The 21199-nt window shown below is 33.9% G+C and overlaps 1 protein-coding gene across 3 annotated transcripts in view; it reads left to right on the top strand.

Annotated features, from left to right (window-relative positions):
• LOC139495760 (protogenin-like) overlaps positions 1–18361 on the top strand; it is an 85276-nt gene extending 66915 nt beyond the window's left edge. Inside the window, exons 13-21 of one of the 3 annotated variants that reach the window (XR_011657454.1) lie at positions 119–304; positions 5151–5409; positions 8169–8296; positions 9666–9833; positions 10558–10734; positions 11179–11391; positions 12075–12240; positions 13268–13381; positions 15129–16579. Coding sequence is in view for 2 of the 3 variants with exons in the window: in XM_071284139.1 (XP_071140240.1) it covers positions 119–304; positions 5151–5409; positions 8169–8296; positions 9666–9833; positions 10558–10734; positions 11179–11284; positions 12075–12240; positions 13268–13381; positions 15129–15554 (1730 nt within the window). In the remaining variant the exon portion in view is untranslated. Of the gene's footprint in view, positions 1–118; positions 305–5150; positions 5410–8168; positions 8297–9665; positions 9834–10557; positions 10735–11178; positions 11392–12074; positions 12241–13267; positions 13382–15128 lie in introns of all 3 variants that reach the window. The other 2 variants (XM_071284140.1, XM_071284139.1) reach the window with 2 other exon arrangements.
• Positions 18362–21199: the final 2838 nt, after the last annotated feature.

Below are 21199 nucleotides of genomic sequence, written 5' to 3'. Positions count from 1 at the left end.
CCAATAAAAACTGACTGCCTGAAATAGTTTAAATGCGGGGCTTATAAGTGGTGTTAAAACACAAAAAAAATAAAAAAAATAATTATCATAACATTAGTTATGTTTGTTTTTTTTTCAGTGAAAGTTCAAATTCAGGTTTCTCAGTTGAACCTGACGTGTGTTGATGTTAAATGGAACATAACAGACAACCAGGCAGTCATTGGTTATAAGATCTACCTCAGCAAGAAGATACAAAACATAGATGCTGCTCAAATTTTTGAAATACATGATATTAAAAGGACAAATTATGTCATGTGTGGTCTTGGTAAGAATTTTCTCATACCATTAGGGAGGGGGGATAGGACCTTTATCGGGACTCCGGGATCAGGTGTTTTTAAGCTCAGGATTTCGGGATCCGGGATTTTTTTTTTTTTGAAAAGAAAACTTTTTATAAGGGGTTGAGACCCCTCCCCCTTTTAAAAATGGCTAGTTCTAACCCTGCTCTCTAAGGAAGAAACAGATCTTTTGATTTATTGTTCAATTGAAAATAGACAAAGACACCCTCTCCTGTCCCCTCTTTAATGAATTGGCCTCATTTGCTATCCTCTCCTACCCCCTCTTTAATGAACTGGCCTCATTTTCTATCCTCTCCTACCCCTCTTTAATGAATTGGCCTCATTTTCTATCCTCTCCTACCCCTCTTTAATGAATTGGCCTCATTTGCTATCCTCTCCTGTCCCCTCTTTAATGAATTGGCCTCATTTGCTATCCTCTCCTACCCCTCTTTAATGAATTGGCCTCATTTGCTATCCTCTCCTACCCCTCTTTAATGAATTGGCCTCATTTGCTATCCTCTCCTACCCCTCTAATGAATTGGCCTCATTTGCTATCCTCTCCTACCCCTCTTTAATGAATTGGCCTCATTTGCTATCCTCTCCTACCCCTCTAATGAATTGGCCTCATTTGCTATCCTCTCCTACCCCTCTTTAATGAATTGGCCTCATTTGCTATCCTCTCCTGTCCCCTCTTTAATGAATTGGCCTCATTTGCTATCCTCTCCTACCCCTCTTTAATGAATTGGCCTCATTTGCTATCCTCTCCTACCCCTCTAATGAATTGGCCTCATTTGCTATCCTCTCCTACCCCTCTAATGAATTGGCCTCATTTGCTATCCTCTCCTCCCCCCTCTAATGAATTGGCCTCATTTGCTATCCTCTCCTACCCCCCTCTTTAATGAATTGGCCTCATTTGCTATCCTCTCCTACCCCTCTTTAATGAATTGGCCTCATTTGCTATCCTCTCCTTCCCCCCTCTTTTATGAATTGGCCTCATTTGCTATCCTCTCCTTCCCCCCTCTTTAATGAATTGGCCTCATTTGCTATCCTCTCCTTCCCCCTCTTTAATGAATTGGCCTCATTTGCTATCCTCTCCTTCCCCCCTCTTTAATGAATTGGCCTCATTTGCTATCCTCTCCTTCCCCCCTCTTTAATGAATTGGCCTCATTTGCTATCCTCTCCTGTCCCCTCTTTAATGAATTGGCCTCATTTGCTATCCTCTCCTGTCCCCTCTTTAATGAATTGGCCTCATTTGCTATCCTCTCCTACCCCTCTTTAATGAATTGGCCTCATTTGCTATCCTCTCCTACCCCTCTAATGAATTGGCCTCATTTGCTATCCTCTCCTCCCCCCCTCTAATGAATTGGCCTCATTTGCTATCCTCTCCTACCCCCTCTTTAATGAATTGGCCTCATTTGCTATCCTCTCCTACCCCTCTTTAATGAATTGGCCTCATTTGTTATCCTCTCCTACTCCTCTTTAATGAATTGGCCTCATTTGCTCTCCTCTCCTACCCCCCTCTTTAATGAATTGGTCTCATTTGCTGTCCTCTCCTCCCCCTCTAATGAATTGGCCTCATTTGATCATCAATCAAGGATCTAATTGAAATGAATGAAAGGAAATCATTGGTTTATCAAATTTGGTAATAGTACATGTATGACTATTAATAGGTTTTTTCAACTTTTTTTTTACTGACGGTTGGCATTTATGGTCATATTCACATCACAGCCTTCTACTTAATTATGTTTAATTTATGGTGCAACACTAGAAAATATGTTTATAAATTATATTTCTATGCATGCTTTTCTTTTTCTGCTTGAACTCGTTTAAATTTTTTTTTATATAAGACATTAATTAAATGATTCTTTATATTTTGGATGACTTCACATAATTTTGAGGCTCCAAAAGGGTGCACCATATTCGGTGTCAAGTTTGTTCAACTATTTAAGTGTCAGAAATTTCAGTTTATAGATTAAGGATGAAAGACTTTGAAATCATTTTTATGTGTTTTTGAATGCAAGTTAATAATCAAACTTAGCAAATATTATAACTTCAGTATGTACCCTTCTTGAGCCTCTGTAATCTTCCTCCTCCTTCGGCAATAGTTGTTGCTGCTATTTGCTAAGCTTTAATATTAGTGACACATTCAGATTAAGATTTTCAAAGGGTGTAACCAATTAACTAATCCATATATTATTTCTGTAAAACTTTATTATTTAAATTAAATATTATTTTTTATATTTCTGAAGCTGAGTTTTTTTTATGGTTAGCTTTACTTATAATTATAACTATTTCTTTCAATATCAAATACGGTGGATTCACTTACTTTACATTTTACCAATTTAAATGGATTAACAAAATACTTTTTTGGTGCATATTTGATTTCTTTGTTTTGTCAATTTCTGCATATAACTTTATAAGCATAAAAAAAATTGCTATTGATGAACATTTGAATTTGTGGTTCACCTTATCACTATTTGGAAATCTGCCCCAGTTGACCAGAGAATCTGCGCTGCTTGAACTTTTGACACCATACAACGATTACTTTTCCATTGTGGCATCAGATATTGTCTATTGTGATAAGGTGTATACCGACAAAAGCCACAAAAATTGGTATCCCACAAGTAATAATGAATCCACTGTACCTGAAGAGTTTATACCCATATTTTGTAGGTACAATACATGGCATATTTATAATTTATATGTGGCTTATTTTTTTTTAGCTTGAGCCATTATCCTATAACACATAGTCTGCTTTCAGGTGCTGCTTTATAAGCTTTGTGTGTGTGTGCTTTGCATGGTGATAGACATGAGGTAATTACTGTACATTATACAGTGAAACCTGACTAAACCGAATCTTGTATAAACAGAAAACCTGTATAAACCAAAAACCTGTATAAACCAAACATTTTGTAACCCATGTCTTATCAAATTAGGTGTGTTATGAACCTGACAAAACCGAATAGGCCAAAACTGAACAAGATCTTAAGTCCCAAAGAGGTTCGGTTTAAACAGGTTTCACTGTAGATAGAGTCACTTCAGACTACTGGAGGGTTCATTTATAGATAGTTTTACAGCTGTTTGCATTGAGTTTGTAGGTAAAAATAATATCTTTGGTAAGCCTTCTTGCCAGCTGAACTGTGAAGTCATTATTAGGTTAGGTAAATTACCCCCCTTTACGAGTAGACTAGTCCAACCAATAACCAATCAATTTGTCTGTAGGACTAGGCTACTTTGAAAGGAGGGTAGTATACCTAACCTAACCACAGTTCAGCCAGCAAGCAAGCTAAACCAAAGATATAACCTTTTCCTACACACTCAATGCAATCGACTGTAAATGAATGATATTTGAGTATGAGATACTATTCTTCACATGAATGATAATGTAACAATGAGTTACTCACTGAACAAAAAAGCTTTTATTTGCTTTTTGCTTTAGAATTTAGCTTTAAGGATGTACTTAGGTGAGGTTTTTGGAATTTGTATCAAATGTTCGGACTCCTTGGTATTTTTTCATACAATACAATGTAAAATATTTTGCCCCATAACACCCATTTATTTTTTCATATAAGACTTAATAGCTCATGAAAGGTCATTTAACAAAATTTTAGAAGATTCTTGATTTTCTTTCTTTTGTTTTGAGACCCAAATAATACCAATGCAAATATTAGTTAAAAGTCTGAGTCAGCCTTTTCCCGCCATATTTTAAATCTCAAATATCTCGAAAAGAAAGTCCATGACATATCAATATTTATCCCAATTCATGCTCTAACAGCTTAAAGCATCAATTTTAATTTCTTAATTTCTTATTTTTTACCTAACCTCACCTAAGTACATCCTTAATGCCATCAGCGTTATGTCCAAAAACTAGTTTCCATTCTCTTACTTAAGTTTGTATCACCCAAATGTTATGAAATGTACATGCAATGCTTGTTATCAGCAAACACAGATGTTTATATGTATTATACCTACATTTGATAAAGGAAAGGCTTCATAGTGATTCATATGTGCTTGTTAGTTCTTTCATTTGGACCCCTTGAGTGAAACTGTAAGACAATGATTAATACCTAATGGTATTGGGTAGTTGATTTTTTTTGTCAAGATGATTAGGGTTTGCCATAGAATATTGATTATTGGTTCTTATAATTGGAAAACATAGTTATTCATCTGTAATGTCGTGTTGCAGCAATTCCTTCATAAGCCCAACTTAATTTAACTTCTACGGACCACTAGACTTTAGAAAACTTCAACTTCATATTTTACTTCTTATGCTGACCACTAGACTTTACAAAACTTCAATAATGTTTTCTGAACTATTTGAATTAGTTAAAGCTTTGTATGATTTAACTCTAGTACTGATCTCTTATAAATCTTGCTGGTTCCACTTAAATTAATTTGGGTAGTCATAGAAATAGAAACACCAGTTGTCGATCAAAGGGAAATAACTCCAACTCAAAAATATTGTTTGTTTGTGTTATTTTTCAACTCTAGAAAATGTGCTGCTTCTTTTACTTGGAGGCTCTCTATAATTAGATACTTTAGGGGTAGGATTCATTCATGGTAATGGTTAGGTTAGAAGATGTGTTAGGCTAGAGTTATGTTTTATAGTTAGGGCTAGTGTTATGGTAAGGTATGGGTTAGGGTAAGATTCTAGGTTTGGGATAGTTTAGAAATGCTCTATAAGAGTCGGGACCCCTAAAGTAATAGAAAGCCATGAAAATTAGTAAGATGACAGTATCTATGTCATTCCCCCACCCCCATCAAAAGATTAATGGTATGTATGTAAAATAGTTACTGAACATAATTTTAATGTATTATCAATTTTCCGTCTTTCAGAAAGTGAGAAGTTCTACGAGCTGATGTTTGTAGTGGATGGTTCTAGCAATGCACTGGCTACGGTGGAGGAGATTTTCCAGACGGTTCCACCCAATGAAACTCCACTTCCACCACCTCCGCTGCAGATTATTGCTAGAATTATGTCTTCCAGTGAAATAATGGTACGATGGAAGAGACCTGGACGTCAGTATGACATCAAGTTTTACACCGTTCAGTTCCATCGTAGGGATAATTCACAGAAGATTATGTATGCTAGGAGGTAATATTTGTAGTATATCAGCTTGGATCGGTAAACCATCGTATCAAAAAAAGAATCAATTTGAAATTAATTTTCCTTATATTGTTTGTACTGTACCAAAAACTAGGGATAACATATGATGTCTGTCGTCCTGTTTCACATGCCCTCACGTCAACCGTTTTATTCTAAACATTAAGGAACATCTCAGATTCTTATGATTGTCTTGCTTTAAAAGGTAAAAACAAACAAAGGGATTGAACTTAAACAACTTTCCTATAATGTTCTTTTCATAATCTTCATGATTGATATTTCCCTTGACTTATATGCGTGTTTTTAACAACATAGAAAATCAGAATTAAGCAGTATTTATATTTAGTGTTTTTATAAATTTAGAAACACGTCAGAGGGAAATCCCCAGTTTTGATAAAAATGCGAGAGTTCTCTGAATTCCGATAAATCTATTTCTGTCATATAAGAACTGAAGTGGAGTTTTTCTTATATGTCACCGTTATAAACTGATATTTGATATTGTACTTCCATAAAGAAATTGAGAACCATCTAGGTCGTTTAATTAACATTTAATATACGTTCTTGCTCCAAGGTTTGTTAAGGTAATTATGTGCAGGCGTATAGTTTTCTTGACTTCAAGAGGTATTAGATTGAATGGTTGCTCTTGATTCCCCACTCAATTGATTAATTTTTGAAGATCCTTTCTATGTCTGTCTGCTATTGAGGGTAATTGTTGTTGCATAATTTTTGTCGAGCCTGCAACTTTTGTTGCAGAAAGCTGGACATAGGGATAGTGATCTGGCGGCGGCTACAGCAACGGCACGTTAGCTAACTTATTAAAAGGTTTATATTTTAGAAGGTGAAAGACCTGGATGCTTCATACTTTGTATATAGATGCCTCATGTTACGAATTTCCGTCAGTCACATGTCCAATGTCCTTGACCTCATTTTCATGGTTTAGTGACCACTTGAAAAAAAAGTTCAGAATTTTTGTAATGTTGAATTCTCTCTTATTATAAGTAATAGGATAACTATATTTGGTATGTGCGTACCTTGCAAGGTCCTCATGCCCGTCAGACAGTTTTCACTTGACCTCGACATCATTTCATGGATCAGTGAACAAAGTTAAGTTTTGGTGGTCAAGTCCATATCTCAGATACTATAAGCAATAGGGCTAGTATATTTGGTGTATGGAAGGTGTACATGTCCAACTGGCAGGTGTCATTTGACCGTGACCTCATTTTCATGGTTCAGTGGTTATAGTTAAGTTTTTGTGTTTTGGTCTGTTTTTCTCATACTTTATGCAATAGGTCTACTATATTTGTTGTATGGAATGATTGTAAGGTGTACGTGTCTAGCAGGGCAGATGTCATCTGACCTTGACCTCATTTTCATGGTTCAGTGGTCAAAGTTAAGTTTTTAAGTTTTGGTCTTTTTATCTAATATTATATGCCAAAGGTCAACTATATTTGGTGTATGGAAATATATTATGATCTATATGTCAGTCCCGCAGGTTTTATTTGACCATGACCTCAATTGCACTGTTCATTGCACAGTGGTAAGTTTTTGTGTTTTGGTCTATTTTTCTTAAACTATAAGTAATAGGTCAACTATATTTGTTTTATGGAAGCTTTGTTAGCTGTACATGTCTGCCTGGCATGGTTCATCTGACCTTGACCTCATTTTCATGGTTCATTGGTCTTTGTTTAGCTATCTTGGTTTATGTTAAGTTTACGTGACAGTTGTAATAAAGCTTTATACTTAGGACTATCAACATAATATCAATGATTAGTAAAGAAGGCGAGACATTTCAGTGTGTGCACTCTTGTAAATCATATACATCATTTAAATTAAAATAATTGTAGTCCACATCGTAAAGGTGTAACTACAACACCCCTTCGACGAAATGGAGTCTTCCATATTATTGTTTCGAGTTGTCTCCCTTCCAGAAGTAACTTTCATCAATTCTGAATCAACAATACATGTCGAGAAAAATTAACTTGCTCTGTCAATAAACGTCTTATTATATTAAAAACAATCGCAATTTAAACCGAGGAATGTGTACAGAAAGGAGTCATGACCACTGACCCAAAGGAAATTAAATATTCAAAGAGTTAGGAATGGGGTTCCTCCTAGAATTAACGTTGGTAAATAGGTGATAAGATACGAAGTGAATTACCTTCTCTCACTCTGAGTCTTAGTGACAGCTGTGGAAAGTAAACTTGGAATTGATAGTACAAAAATAAAACACATTAAGTACATTTTTCATACACTTGTATCTGGGATTGGCTATTTTGTAACTATTCAGATAACTTAAATTACATTTTACATGTGCAGTTGAATTATTTTTGAAAATAATATTTTCCAGCTACATGTATACATGTGTCAATGAAAACAATGGCAATTATATCCCTTAGTGCAATCTATCTGCTCTTTGATTAATTACTGTGATGCATTAGAGTATGAACTGAAAAATTTTGAACTTATATTTATAAAAAAAAATATTACAGATATGCATTAGAGTATGAACTGAAAAATTTTGAACCTCATACTTAAGCTTTTTTTTTTAATTACAGTGATGCATTAGAGTATGAACTGAAAAATCTTGAACCTCATACTTAAGCTTTTTTTTTAATTACAGTGATGCATTAGAGTATGAACTGAAGAATCTTGAACCTCATACTTAAGCTTTTTTTTTAATTACAGTGATGCATTAGAGTATGAACTGAAAAATCTTGAACCTCATACTTAAGCTTTTTTTTTAATTACAGTGATGCATTAGAGTATGAACTGAAGAATCTTGAACCGTATACTTACTACAGTATCAGAGTGAGGTCCCATACAACACATGACCATGGAATCTTCAGCGATCCTGTTGATGTTAGAACTCTGGAAGATGGTATGTATAGTTAACAGCAATAGGATGTTCTAATTCAGATGTTTTTCTGCTGGTTTAAGCATACCCATATTTTTTTATGCCCCACCTTGGGGCATTATGTTTTTTGGAAAATGTGTTTGTTTATTCGTCAGTATATCTTTCATACATCCATCCTTCCATTCATCTGTCTGTCCTGCTTCTTCAGGTTAAAAGTTTTGGTCAAGGTAGTTTTTGATGAAGTTGAAGTCCAATCAACTTGAAACCTAGTACACATGTTCCCTATGATGTGATCTGTCTAATATTAATGCGAACAAAAACTAAGAGTTTTGACCATCAATTCCACACTCCACTCAACATAGAAAATGTTAAATCATGTGAGGCATACATGAAATATGGACACATACATTGTACTTGTCTAGAAGGTTTCAGCATAGCCATATTTCTATGCCCCACCTACGATAGTAGAGGGGCATTATGTTTTCTGGTCTGTGCGTCCGTTCGTTCATCCGTCTGTCCCCCTTCAGGTTAAAGTTTTTGGTCAAGGTAGTTTTTGATGAGGTTAAAGTCCAATCGACTTTAAACTTTGTACACATGTTTCCTATGATATGATCTTTCTAATTTTAATGCCAAATTAGAGTTTTTACCCCAATTTCACGGTCCATTGAACATAGAAAATGATAGTACGAGTGGGGCATTCGTGTACTGGGGACACATACTTGTTTTTATGCCCCACCTACGATAGTAGAGGGGCATTATGTTTTCTGGTCTGTGCGTCCGTTCTTCCGTTTGTTCGTCCGTCCCTCCGTTCGTTCGTCCGTCCGTTCGTCTGTCCCGCTTCAGGTTAAAGTTTTTGGTCAAGGTAGTTTTTGATAAAGTTGAAGTCCAATCGACTTCAAACTTAGTATACATGTTCCCTATGATATGATCCTTTTAATTTTAATGCCAAATTAGAGGGTTTACCCCAATTTCACGGTCCACTGAACATATAAAATGATAGTACGAGTGGGGCATTCGTGTACTGGGGACACATTCTTGTTTTTTAGTTTTCCATTACAAGATGTGAAGGTCTTAGACTTAAGAAAGAAAATGGAAATCAGCAAAGCATTAATCTAGTAAAATATGTCAATATATTATCATGCTAATTTTATTACACACATTTAAGGCCAGATTTATATCAGTCATCAAATTGTCCATGGAAATTTGAAAAAAAAAGGTTTGAAATGAAAAAAATCAATAATAAAAAAAGAAAATGAAACTTTTAACCTTGGACTTGGTGGAAGACTCGAACTTCATAAAGGTCAAATATTTATTTTCACTGTCTAACTTTATTATTTTATGCTATACTTTTGTCTGTTTTAATATCTTGTACACTTAATTTTGTTTCTTGTAGTGCCCTCTCCGCCTGAGAAATTGTACATAGAGCGTATCGATGAAGACAAGGTCAATCTACATTGGGAACCTCCGACTAAACAGAATGGTGTAATAACCTCTTATGTCATACAGTATAACCACCAGAAAGAGGACCCAGAAAACTTGTGGCAGTCTCTTGAGAAAAATGGTATGCATAAAAAAGATGTATCAGATGAAAAATTTGGAAAACCTTCATGGAATTCTGTAAACAGATGACTTCTTTTAACTTTAGCACAATATTTAATTTTTACTGTATTTTACTTTTAAAATAGACTTTAATTTTTTATTACTGCAGTTAACATTTAGATATAATCTGGGTTTAAATATAAAAAAGAAGATGTGGTATGATTGCCAATGAGACAACTGTCCACAAGAGACCAAAATGACACAGACATTAACAACTACAGGTCACCGTACGGCCTTCAACAATGAGCAAAGCCCATACCGCATAGTCATCTATTAAAGGCCCTGACATGACAATGTAAAACAATTCAAACGAGAAAACTAATGGCCTAATTTGTAAAAAAAATGATTAAAGTCCCTTTAGACAACAATAACTTTGTCAAACCATCATTCACTTATCTAAGAGTGGAGGTCATTTGCCTTTTTCAAACTTTTTTTTATATTTTTGTGTAGCCATATATGCAAATACATGTAGGAAGATGTGGTATGAGTGCCAATGAGACAACTCTTCATCCTAGTAACAATTTATAAAAGTCAAGGAACGGCCTTCAACACAGAGCCTTGGCTCACACCGAACACCCAGACAGCAAGCTATAAAGGTCCTTTAAACAGGAATAACGACTAAATCCACTATTAATGGGATAAGCCATATGCAAATTTCCATTTAAAATTTGACTATATTTAAACAGGAACAATGACTAAAGCCACTATTAATGGGATCAGTAAGGAAGTCAACTACTACTTCAAAGTGAGAGCTTGTACCAACAAAGGTGAAAGTCACCCATCAAGGACAGTAGAGCTTAAAGCCTGGATTTGTACTTTCAAGTGTGAACAAGGCGGCCTAATCACCACAAAGAAAGATGAAGGTTTGTTCTCTTATTCTGGTTACCACATATATCATTAATTTACAAGCTTTGTACTAGATGCCTAAGATGGACATACTGAGCCATATTTTTAACTTGTTAGATCGTAAGGAAATGATTGGCAGGAAGACATGTCACCTTACTCAAAAGACTCTGACTGTACCGTCTGAGCGTGAGAAGTTGAGAAATATCAATTTTAAAATCTTTGGTTACCGGTAGACTTAAGGCTGGGATTCTGGAGGCAAACATGCAACCACAAGACCACTGAGGTGATTTTCTCATCATAAGACTTGTACATACATTAAGTATCCTAAAAAATAAACAGTTTCAGTTCATATTTGCAATATTTTCACAAATCAAAAATTAATTCAGATTTGGCTTGTTTCACAGTAGGCAGGAAAATTGATGGAATGCTCTCATAGATGTTATTTTGTTTGTAATTTACAGATGATGGTGGTATCTTGAAGGACCAGAGACTTGGTATTATTATAGGCTGTTCCATAGGACTCAGTAGTATTGTCATCTGTATTGTTGTTGTCATTGTTAGACAAAGGTAGGTAACTCTGTATATTACAACCAGAGACTTGGTATTATTATAGGCTGTTCCATAGGACTCAGTAGTATTGTCATCTGTATTGTAGTCGTCATTGTTAGACAAAGGTAGGTAACTCTGTATATTACAACCAGAGACTTGGTATTATTATAGGCTGTTCCATAGGACTCAGTAGTATTGTCATCCGTATTGTTGTTGTCATTGTTAGACAAAGGTAGGTAACTCTGTATATTACAACCAGAGACTTGGTATTATTATAGGCTGTTCCATAGGACTCAGTAGTATTGTCATCCGTATTGTTGTTGTCATTGTTAGACAAAGGTAGGTAAATCTATATCTACTTGTGTGGGAAAATATTGACTAAAAGTCATGAGTGTTTTGAGAATTTTGAAGATGTTTTCTTGTAAAAATTTACTATCAATCGACTTACATGCAAATGTCAATTTGATGGCTCCTCAAGAACATACATGAACAACAAACACTAACTGTCAACAGTCTTATATTAAAGACAAGTGTCCATTGATTCTGCCAAAACAATTATTACCAATTTTGTCTTTAGCCCAATTTAACCTTCCAGAAATTCTGACTTCATTTATGATATTGTATAATTTTATCTATTATTATGTGAAAGAGGCTCTTTTTTCTTGGTTTTCTTGTCTTTTGATGTGGGGTGGTTTGGGGGGGTTGTGAGGGAGCACAATAGTGTTGTTCCTCTCAACTTACTCCTTTTTAATGTGTCTAAGGTTTTATCATATTTTTCTTGCTGACCTTTTGCATTTTTTAATTACAGGCATTATGCTAGAATGTACATGACACAACAAGGAGTCAATGGTAGCCTTGGCGATAGAAATGTTGGGCATTATCTTAGCAACCATAATGGGAGATCACCCTATCACATGGTTGATGAGGATTCACGACTGCCAATGATACAAGAAAATGCACTCTCTGATACTAAGGTTGGTAAATGCCTATTTTTATAGATTATCTTTGGTTGTCTTCACAAGATTTATTTTCCAGCTTGAGCAGAGAAGGCAAAAGTTTATACCGATAAATTCCCATCTAACTCTACTGTGATGAGAGAGTTATCTATAAGTCAGTGAGATTAAATTATTAATCTTTCATTTTTGTCCATTAGTCAATTATTGCAATACTTTGAAAGTATTTTAATTCGTGGGAATCAATTTTCGTGGTTTGAGCAAAAGTTGCATTTTTGCAGGGTTTTTAATTTTGTGGATTTAAGTTTTCTAAAAAAATAAAAATAAATAGAGCGAAGAATTGGAGCAATTAGAAACACAGATTTTAAATTGGCTAGATTGAAGGCTATTGCGAAGAAAACATTTTAATTGTTGCACCCGTAATAATCGTAGACACTAATTAACCGAGATCAAGTGATCAACGAATAATTTACCATTAAAGGTGTTAATTAATCCATTAACATTGCACTTAAAGAAGACAGTTTCAAAAACAAATGCTTTAAATGTACATGGAATTGTAAAATTAATTCTAATCAATAGCCAGCTCAGCATGAAACTGTTATTTTCCGTGCCAGAATTATGAGGATATAAAATGAATACTTTATCATAGCATACCATCACCAGAAATCTGACTGTCATTATCAATAATAAGAATATTTATTATGAGAATTAAAAGATCAAAAGTTGTACAGTTAGGTTTTTAAAGATTAAATGGGTATAATCCTGCCTGCAGTTGTAATTCATAGTGCATTTGCCCTGAGACTACAATTATAGTAGTCTTGAGATTTGCCAATCTTCAATGTATTCTCTAGATCTTATCGGTAGTAAAACCTACATGGGTATCTTTTCATGTTTTAATTTGAATAACAGTTCTGATATTTCTTTGGACACTTAAATTTGTGGATAAAGTCATCCACGAAAAACCACAAAAATTAGTTCCACACGAATAAAAGTACTTTCACAGTATTCAATGCACACAATAATTTCTGAATTAACATTATATTTTTAGGGACCTGATGATACTGTTAGATTCCCAGGTAATGGACGAGTGATTTATCTTTGTAATGGGAAAGCACCTAATGGTAAAATCAGAGCTTACGTTGCTAGTCCTATAAATGGACAGGTGAGTGGTCAATAGACATATTTACACCCGTATGCAAAGTTGTCCATCATTACATAAAATCTCACAGGTTCCCTTAAACTTTGACATCATAATTCAAAGTATTTGAGGTCACAAATAAAAAGTGATTGTTGCTTGACGTCAGAAGGTTATTAGAGGGAGATCTACGGTCATTTGGAGAGAAAGATTGTTTATAATAAGAGAGGTAAAGGATACCAAAGGGACATTCAAACTCATAAGTCAAAAAATAAACTGACAACGCCATGGCTAAAAAGAAAAAGACAAACACCAGTACACATAACAACATAGATAGACTGAGCAAAACAAACCCCACTAAATACTGGGGGTGATCTCAGGAGCAAAACAAACCCCACTAAATACTGGGGGTGATCTCAGGAGCAAAACAAACCCCACTAAATACTGGGGGTGATCTCAGGAGCAAAACAAACCCCACTAAATACTGGGGGTGATCTCAGGAGCAAAACAAACCCCACTTAATACTGGGGGTGATCTCAGGAGCAAAACAAACCCCACTTAATACTGGGGGTGATCTCAGGAGCAAAACAAACCCCACTAAATACTGGGGGTGATCTCAGGAGCAAAACAAACCCCACTAAATACTGGGGGTGATCTCAGGAGCAAAACAAACCCCACTAAATACTGGGGGTGATCTCAGGAGCAAAACAAACCCCACTAAATACTGGGGGTGATCTCAGGAGCAAAACAAACCCCACTTAATACTGGGGGTGATCTCAGGAGCAAAACAAACCCCACTAAATACTGGGGTGATCTCAGGAGCAAAACAAACCCCACTAAATACTGGGGGTGATCTCAGGAGCAAAACAAACCCCACTAAATACTGGGGGTGATCTCAGGAGCAAAACAAACCCCACTAAATACTGGGGGTGATCTCAGGAGCAAAACAAACCCCACTAAATACTGGGGGTGATCTCAGGAGCAAAACAAACCCCACTAAATACTGGGGGTGATCTCAGGAGCAAAACAAACCCCACTTAATACTGGGGGTGATCTCAGGAGCAAAACAAACCCCACTAAATACTGGGGTGATCTCAGGAGCAAAACAAACCCCACTAAATACTGGGGGTGATCTCAGGAGCAAAACAAACCCCACTAAATACTGGGGGTGATCTCAGGAGCAAAACAAACCCCACTAAATACTGGGGGTGATCTCAGGAGCAAAACAAACCCCACTAAATACTGGGGGTGATCTCAGGAGCAAAACAAACCCCACTAAATACTGGGGGTGATCTCAGGAGCAAAATAAACCCCACTAAATACTGGGGGTGATCTCAGGAGCAAAACAAACCCCACTAAATACTGGGGGTGATCTCAGGAGCAAAACAAACCCCACTAAATACTGGGGGTGATCTCAGGAGCCAAACGAAACCCCACTAAATACTGGGGGTGATCTAATGTGCTCCTGAAGGGTAAGCAGATCCTGCTCCATGTTTAGCACCTGTCATCAAAGTGAACCAACAATTGATGCTCAATGATGTATACATTTTTTGATAGTCTTATAGGTAAAGTTTGGTGTTGCAACAAAATCAAATATCCTTGAAAGTATAATTTTTTACCATCATCGAAATAATAGATATGCCATCAAGGCAAGCAGTATCTTTCTATCAATTATGGTTTTTATGTCAGATTCTTTGCTCTTTGTAAACTTGGCCAAAATATGGTCACATATTGGAGTGAAATCACCAGGTTCATAACTTTTTGTATTTTGAAGGTAGGCGAACGCACAGCTCTGATAGCATCCAAAAGTTCACAGCAGGTGTCCGATAATTCTCACCAAGATTCTTACATTACTCATAGCCAGTCGGACGGGAATGTCCCAATGTTACCTCACAAAAACTCAGAAAGAGGCTATAAGTATGAGGACCGAAAATCATCAGGAAATTCAAATGATATTGATAACGCTACCTCAAAAGTGCTTACATCAAGTGAGAATTCTCAGGCTAATGGTGCTCCTCCAGGACAAATCGCGGGTAGTCATGGCAACCATGACCTTGAAGACAGTGGAGATTTAATCTCTAAAATGTTACAAGCTACAACCTCAGTTACGGACTGCTCTGACGTATGTTCTACTCTACCTCAAAGGTCAGGGTCAAGTGTAACCATGGAAATATCAGATCTGTTAGCAGTGGATGCTTAACAACTGTTTTTGATTACATTAAGACATAGATCTGTTGTTTATAGTTGCTAAGCAACTACTGTTACTACACAGGGAAGAATTGTTAATATTTATGTCTTTATTTTGACTAGACTAGATAATATATATGTTTTGTGTTTTTGTTGATTTTTGTGAGCTATGTAAATTTTGCATTTTTCTATTTGCTGAGTGTAAGGTTACGGTTGGTTGGTTCCTAGAACATCATAATAATGTTGTTGATATATTAAGATAATTATTTAATGATTATTCAATTCTAAGGGTCAATCTGCCTACGGCAAACTTTAAAGAAATTGTGTATTTCATGTAGAATTTAATTCTTTGTTCAATGTCATAACAGATTTGATATATATGCAGATGTTTGAACTTGCATTTGGCACCCTATAACTTATATAATTGCACTGCTATAATTGAAATTGTCAAACATATTTTCTCTCAGGTATTTGAATATCTCTCAAATGAAGGTCACTTGCAATTTTCCATGTTAGTTTCACATAAATCCACATTTTGAATTAGATTTATGGTCGGGTCATTTACCACAGGAAACTTATTTCTTTCAGATATATATTTATTTTATTATAATGACAGAAATTTTCATTTTTCTATGAAATCACAAGTATTTACTTTTGTCAGGAAATATCGTAAATGATTAGAAATATAGTCCTGTTATCTCCCCTTTTGATACAAGTTACCTCCCTTAATGATGAGAGTTATCTCCCTTTATGATGCAAGTTTGGAAACAATCAGCCTAACCTATGTTGTATATTGAAGAGGGTTGTAAAAGGGAGGTATGTGCACATATGAAATTTAAATAAGAATAGAGACACAACTATGAATGAATTGGCTTGAAAGGGAGATTTCTATTGTTGCACAAAAGCATGTGTGGGCTATCCCATTGAAATAGATGAGGGGTGGAAGGAAGGAATAAAAAAAACACTTTTCAACCCAACATACTTTTTAGGAGTAATTTTGCTAAAAATGACCTACAACTCCTGTCTAAAAAAATAAAACTTCCATTTCTACCCCTCCAATTTTCATTGTAATGGAATAGATAGCCCCACACTTAAAATAGAAACTTGCAGACATTTGGCACTAGATACCCGTTTACTACCTTCATTGAATACATTGTGTCAATATTCCACATTTGTATGAGGTAGATTTGAGATGGCAGCTTAACAAAAACCAAATTTCAGGCAAACACATAAAACTTAGATGATGCAATGTTTCAGCTTGCAGTCTCACATTTCATACTTTTGATCAGAAATTTAATGTTAATCAAACTTTATATGTATTTCAGGAAGATATTTAAGTATTTGAGCTTAATGTATGTATTTTCAGATATACATTAAGTATATCTGCTGATGATTCAAACTTTTCAATCTTTTTCTCACACATGCATATTTTGGGGGGAGATTTTTCGTTTGTAATAGTTGACTTGTTTTTTTGTTCTTTTCTGTATTGTTTATGAAATATTTGTCAACTTAGTTTTTAGATTTTATAATTTGATTTTAAAAAAAGTACAGGTTGTTGTTAATTTAACATGGAAACTTATTTGGTGTAGCTGAAAACCTCAAATTAAAGTATTAATCACCAAGTACATGTTTCCAATATCTCAGTAAAATATTTGGCCTTGTTTTTATCAAAATCAATTAATTTGGTTGCATATATTTTTTGTCATTGATTTCATTAGGTGTATAATTTATTTGAAGTCTGATAAATATCATACCTCTTACTAGCTATTGTTTATTTATATGTCTCACGACATATCAGAAAACGGAATGCTAGAATGTTTGATTTTATTCAGTCTGATTTATTTCATGTTTACAAATGCTGTATATTTTGTTAAATTCTATTTACATTTTCCATTTTATCATCATTGAACAATTTTTAGCTGTAGTTTCATAAAAATAGTCATTTTATGGACATTAAAGTTTTTTAATACATTTTCTCCTTCTTAATACAACATTTTGATTGGTTTGATCTAAATTTTCCCACCCTCTGCAATATAGCACATGTGTGCTTGTTACCATGGTAGTAAATTACCATCATTCTTTATACTGCTAAGATTGAATTATTTAATACCATTAAGAATTCCACTTTTAAAAAACCTGACTTTAAATTGCCTCTGCAAATTGCACTGTATATTAATTGCCCCTTTTATGTTCCATGAATCACAAAATGAAGATCTGGTCATTTAAAATTAACAAAAGCTGACCCTTGACATGAATATATCTATTTTATAACACTAATCAAGTTTACACTCTGACCTTGAAATTTCAGATCCATAAAACTAACAGAGTTTTCACCTTTTAACTTGAAATATCGAATATATATGCTCACCTTTTGACTTTATGTATCAAATAATTTCAGCTGATCCTTTGACCTTGCAGATAAATTAAACTAGATAAAAGCTGACTAAATGACCTTGAAACTTCACTTCAGTTTAGCTAAATTAAAGCTGATCCTTTGACCTTGAAATATCACATTAGTCAAACTATAAAATAGGAGCTGACCCAATGACCTTGAAATGTTTAAATGATATTAAATGAAGAGGAATATAGTCATGTTTTCTTGTCCCTGATTTTAATCTTAGTACATAGTCAAATTTACAGATATTTTGAGATCAAAATTTGAAGAAAAAAAATCCCCTCACAAAAAATCTTGTATTAAAATTATAGTTTTATAATTATCTGAGTTTCAGGTATTTCAAGAAAATATGTTCTTATTTTGATGATGTACATAACAATCTGCATTCTTATTAAATTAAAGCAACACATAATTTAAGAAAAAAATATCTGTCAGTGACTTAATAAATAAAAAAAAAAGTTCTGAATACATAAGACATAAAGATATAACCAATTTGTTTTCACTCAGTTAATATTTAAATCATTCACAAAAATGCAAAGAGAAAGATTCACAAATTGTTTCTTTCACTAACGTCTAATTTTCAAATTGTAAGCAGTCCCATGACGATTATAAACAGTAGTAATTTATGGATACTAAATATTAGAGAAAGGCATGCTTATGAATTTTTGTGCCACCTTATCATATATCTTTCCTAAACTATTATCAAACCTCAGCCAACAGGCGTGGATTCAGGATTTGATCTTAGGGGGCATTCCTAGGAACTAAAAAGTTAAATGACCATATTTTGACCCACAACAAATCATTTTTGTTTTAATTTTTCGGGGAGGGGATGAAGGTTGTGCCCTTCGTCTGAATCTAATCCAGGCTAAATTTCACTTAATCTCATATGAAATGTCACAACAACAAAAAGTCTGCCTTATATCACTAGCCTCAAGAATTTTAAGGATTCTTCTACCAACAACTTAATGTAAATTAAACAATTTATTTATTATGTGTGAAAATCAGCTGCATTGCTTCATATTAATTTATTTAAATTTAACATTTAGAAAATTTAAAATAATTGTATGTCAAAATTGACTTTCGAAATTTGGTAACCATAGTTACCTCCAGTCAACTACCTCTGTGTCATGGTAACCTCTTCGTCTCAGGGAGAATATCAACGGAGACTACCTTGTCAAGTGCTGCCTCATCTCATCAAGATATTTGTAAACATGGTCATATAAATTGATTTTAATAGTTAGCTCCCTTTGTAATAGTAAGAGTTTACTCCCTTTGTAATTGGGACAGTTAGCTCCCTTTGTAATAGGAAGAGTTAACTACCTTTTTAATTGGGACAGTTACCTCCCTTTGTAATAGGAAGAGTTAACTACCTTTATCATTTGTTTTATATAGATTTTTCTTTCTTTATTCTTATGACTAATGATGGCATATTTTATTTTAGGTTGTACTTATTTCATGTATTGATATATAGTGTATTTATGTGACATCAGTAGTTCTGTTTTTTTCAAATCTTTCTTTTTTTATGTGACATGAGTAATTCTCTTTTTTAAATATTTCTTTTATTCTTTATGTGAATTGAGTAATACTTTTTTTTCAAATTATTCTTTCTTTATGTGACATGAGTATTTTTTTTTCTTCAAATCTTTGTTTTAGTCGTAAATATATTTTTTTTTAACCTTTCTTTTATTTTTTTCTGTGCCATGAGTAATTTAGCTAATACAATATTTTTTTCTGTGACATGAGTAATTTGTATTTCAAATCTTTCTTTTTATTCACATATTGGCTAGAAATTTGTTTTCAAATCTTTCTTTTATTCACATATTGGCTAGTATTTTTTTTCAAATCTTTCTTTTATTCACATATTGGCTATCATTGAAGCATGTGTTCATCCATTCATTTCAAAACATGTTCAGAAAACATCTATCTTATTTTTAAGGATCAAAACTCAAATAGTTGAGAAAATTCCTAATAATTTTTGAATTTTTATATTTACCATGTGCTTTGCAGGTTCAAGAGGCTTACCTTTCAAAAATGTCTTAAGTATTTTTAATATTTCCCAATAATTAAATGATGCACACAAAGTGGTAATTAATGTTAGGCTCACCTCAATGTCAGCAACTGTCATCACATAACATCCATAGTCATTTATTAATTTGCATGAGGGTATGGATGGGGTATCTTAACTTCTGAATTTTTTTAGCATTTCTCTTTATCTTTAAAAATTAAAAAAATAAAGCTTATTCTGTTAAATTATCAAGAAAATGATTTAACAACTAAAATTTTCTGTAATTATTTTTTTATTTACATCCTTTATTTCTCTTATCAGTTTTGTATTAGCTAATTTCTTTATTTTCAGCAGTTATTCCTAATACTGATGCAATCTTTTATTCTCTTTTCTTTATAAATTTCCTTATTTATCTATATTCATTATTTTTTTATTATTCTTTATTCTGACCCTCTTGTGTCCTCGACTTTAGTCTTATAATGATGGTTCAGCTTTGATAGAAAATGAAAATATCAATTTAAAAAAAAAAAAAAAAATGCAAATGATATGGACCAATGAAGGCTCATATAACAGGACTACTGGATTGGAGTTAAAATTTTGGCATGGTAACCCACAGCTGAAATTTTGATAGGCAATATATATAGTCCTGTACAAGAAAACAGAAATTTTAGTGTCCCACACCAAATTTAAGAGGCCATTGGCCAGTAGGCCCTGCTATTTTGTTTACTTACTTATTTTCAATAAAATTTAACTTCCTTTCTGAAAGTATTTTATTTTTATCTCAAAATAATTTAGATACTGAATAATTTATTTTTGAAAATGCCCAACCCCACAAATGATGAATGGTTGGTGCTTGAGTTGCTTTCATTAAAATTTCATCCAAAAAAGGGTCTGTATTGGATGAGGTCTGTCTGTATTGGATGAGGTCAGTCTGTATTGGATGATTTTCATTTCTGTAATCCTTATTTTTTTGTCATTTTCCTCTATTCTTTAAATTTAAGTATCTCATTTTCTCTATGCTTTATATTTTTGGTATTTCCTCCAATCTTTATCTTTTGGCCTACTTTTCTCTATTTTCATTGCAGCATCTAATCATTTTTTTTGCTTTATTTCTTTTCCTCCATTATTCATCTTTTTTGGGTTTCTCTAATCTAAATCCATTCTCTATACAGTTAACCCCATCCAAATCCATGTAACAAATTTTATTGAGCTCACTATACAAATCCTTATTTCTATATAAGAGTATGTATACCATTGT

This window comes from Mytilus edulis, chromosome 11 (assembly GCF_963676685.1).
Source record: "Mytilus edulis chromosome 11, xbMytEdul2.2, whole genome shotgun sequence".
NCBI lineage: Eukaryota > Metazoa > Mollusca > Bivalvia > Mytilida > Mytilidae > Mytilus > Mytilus edulis.
This window is presented reverse-complemented; position numbering and strand designations above follow the sequence as displayed.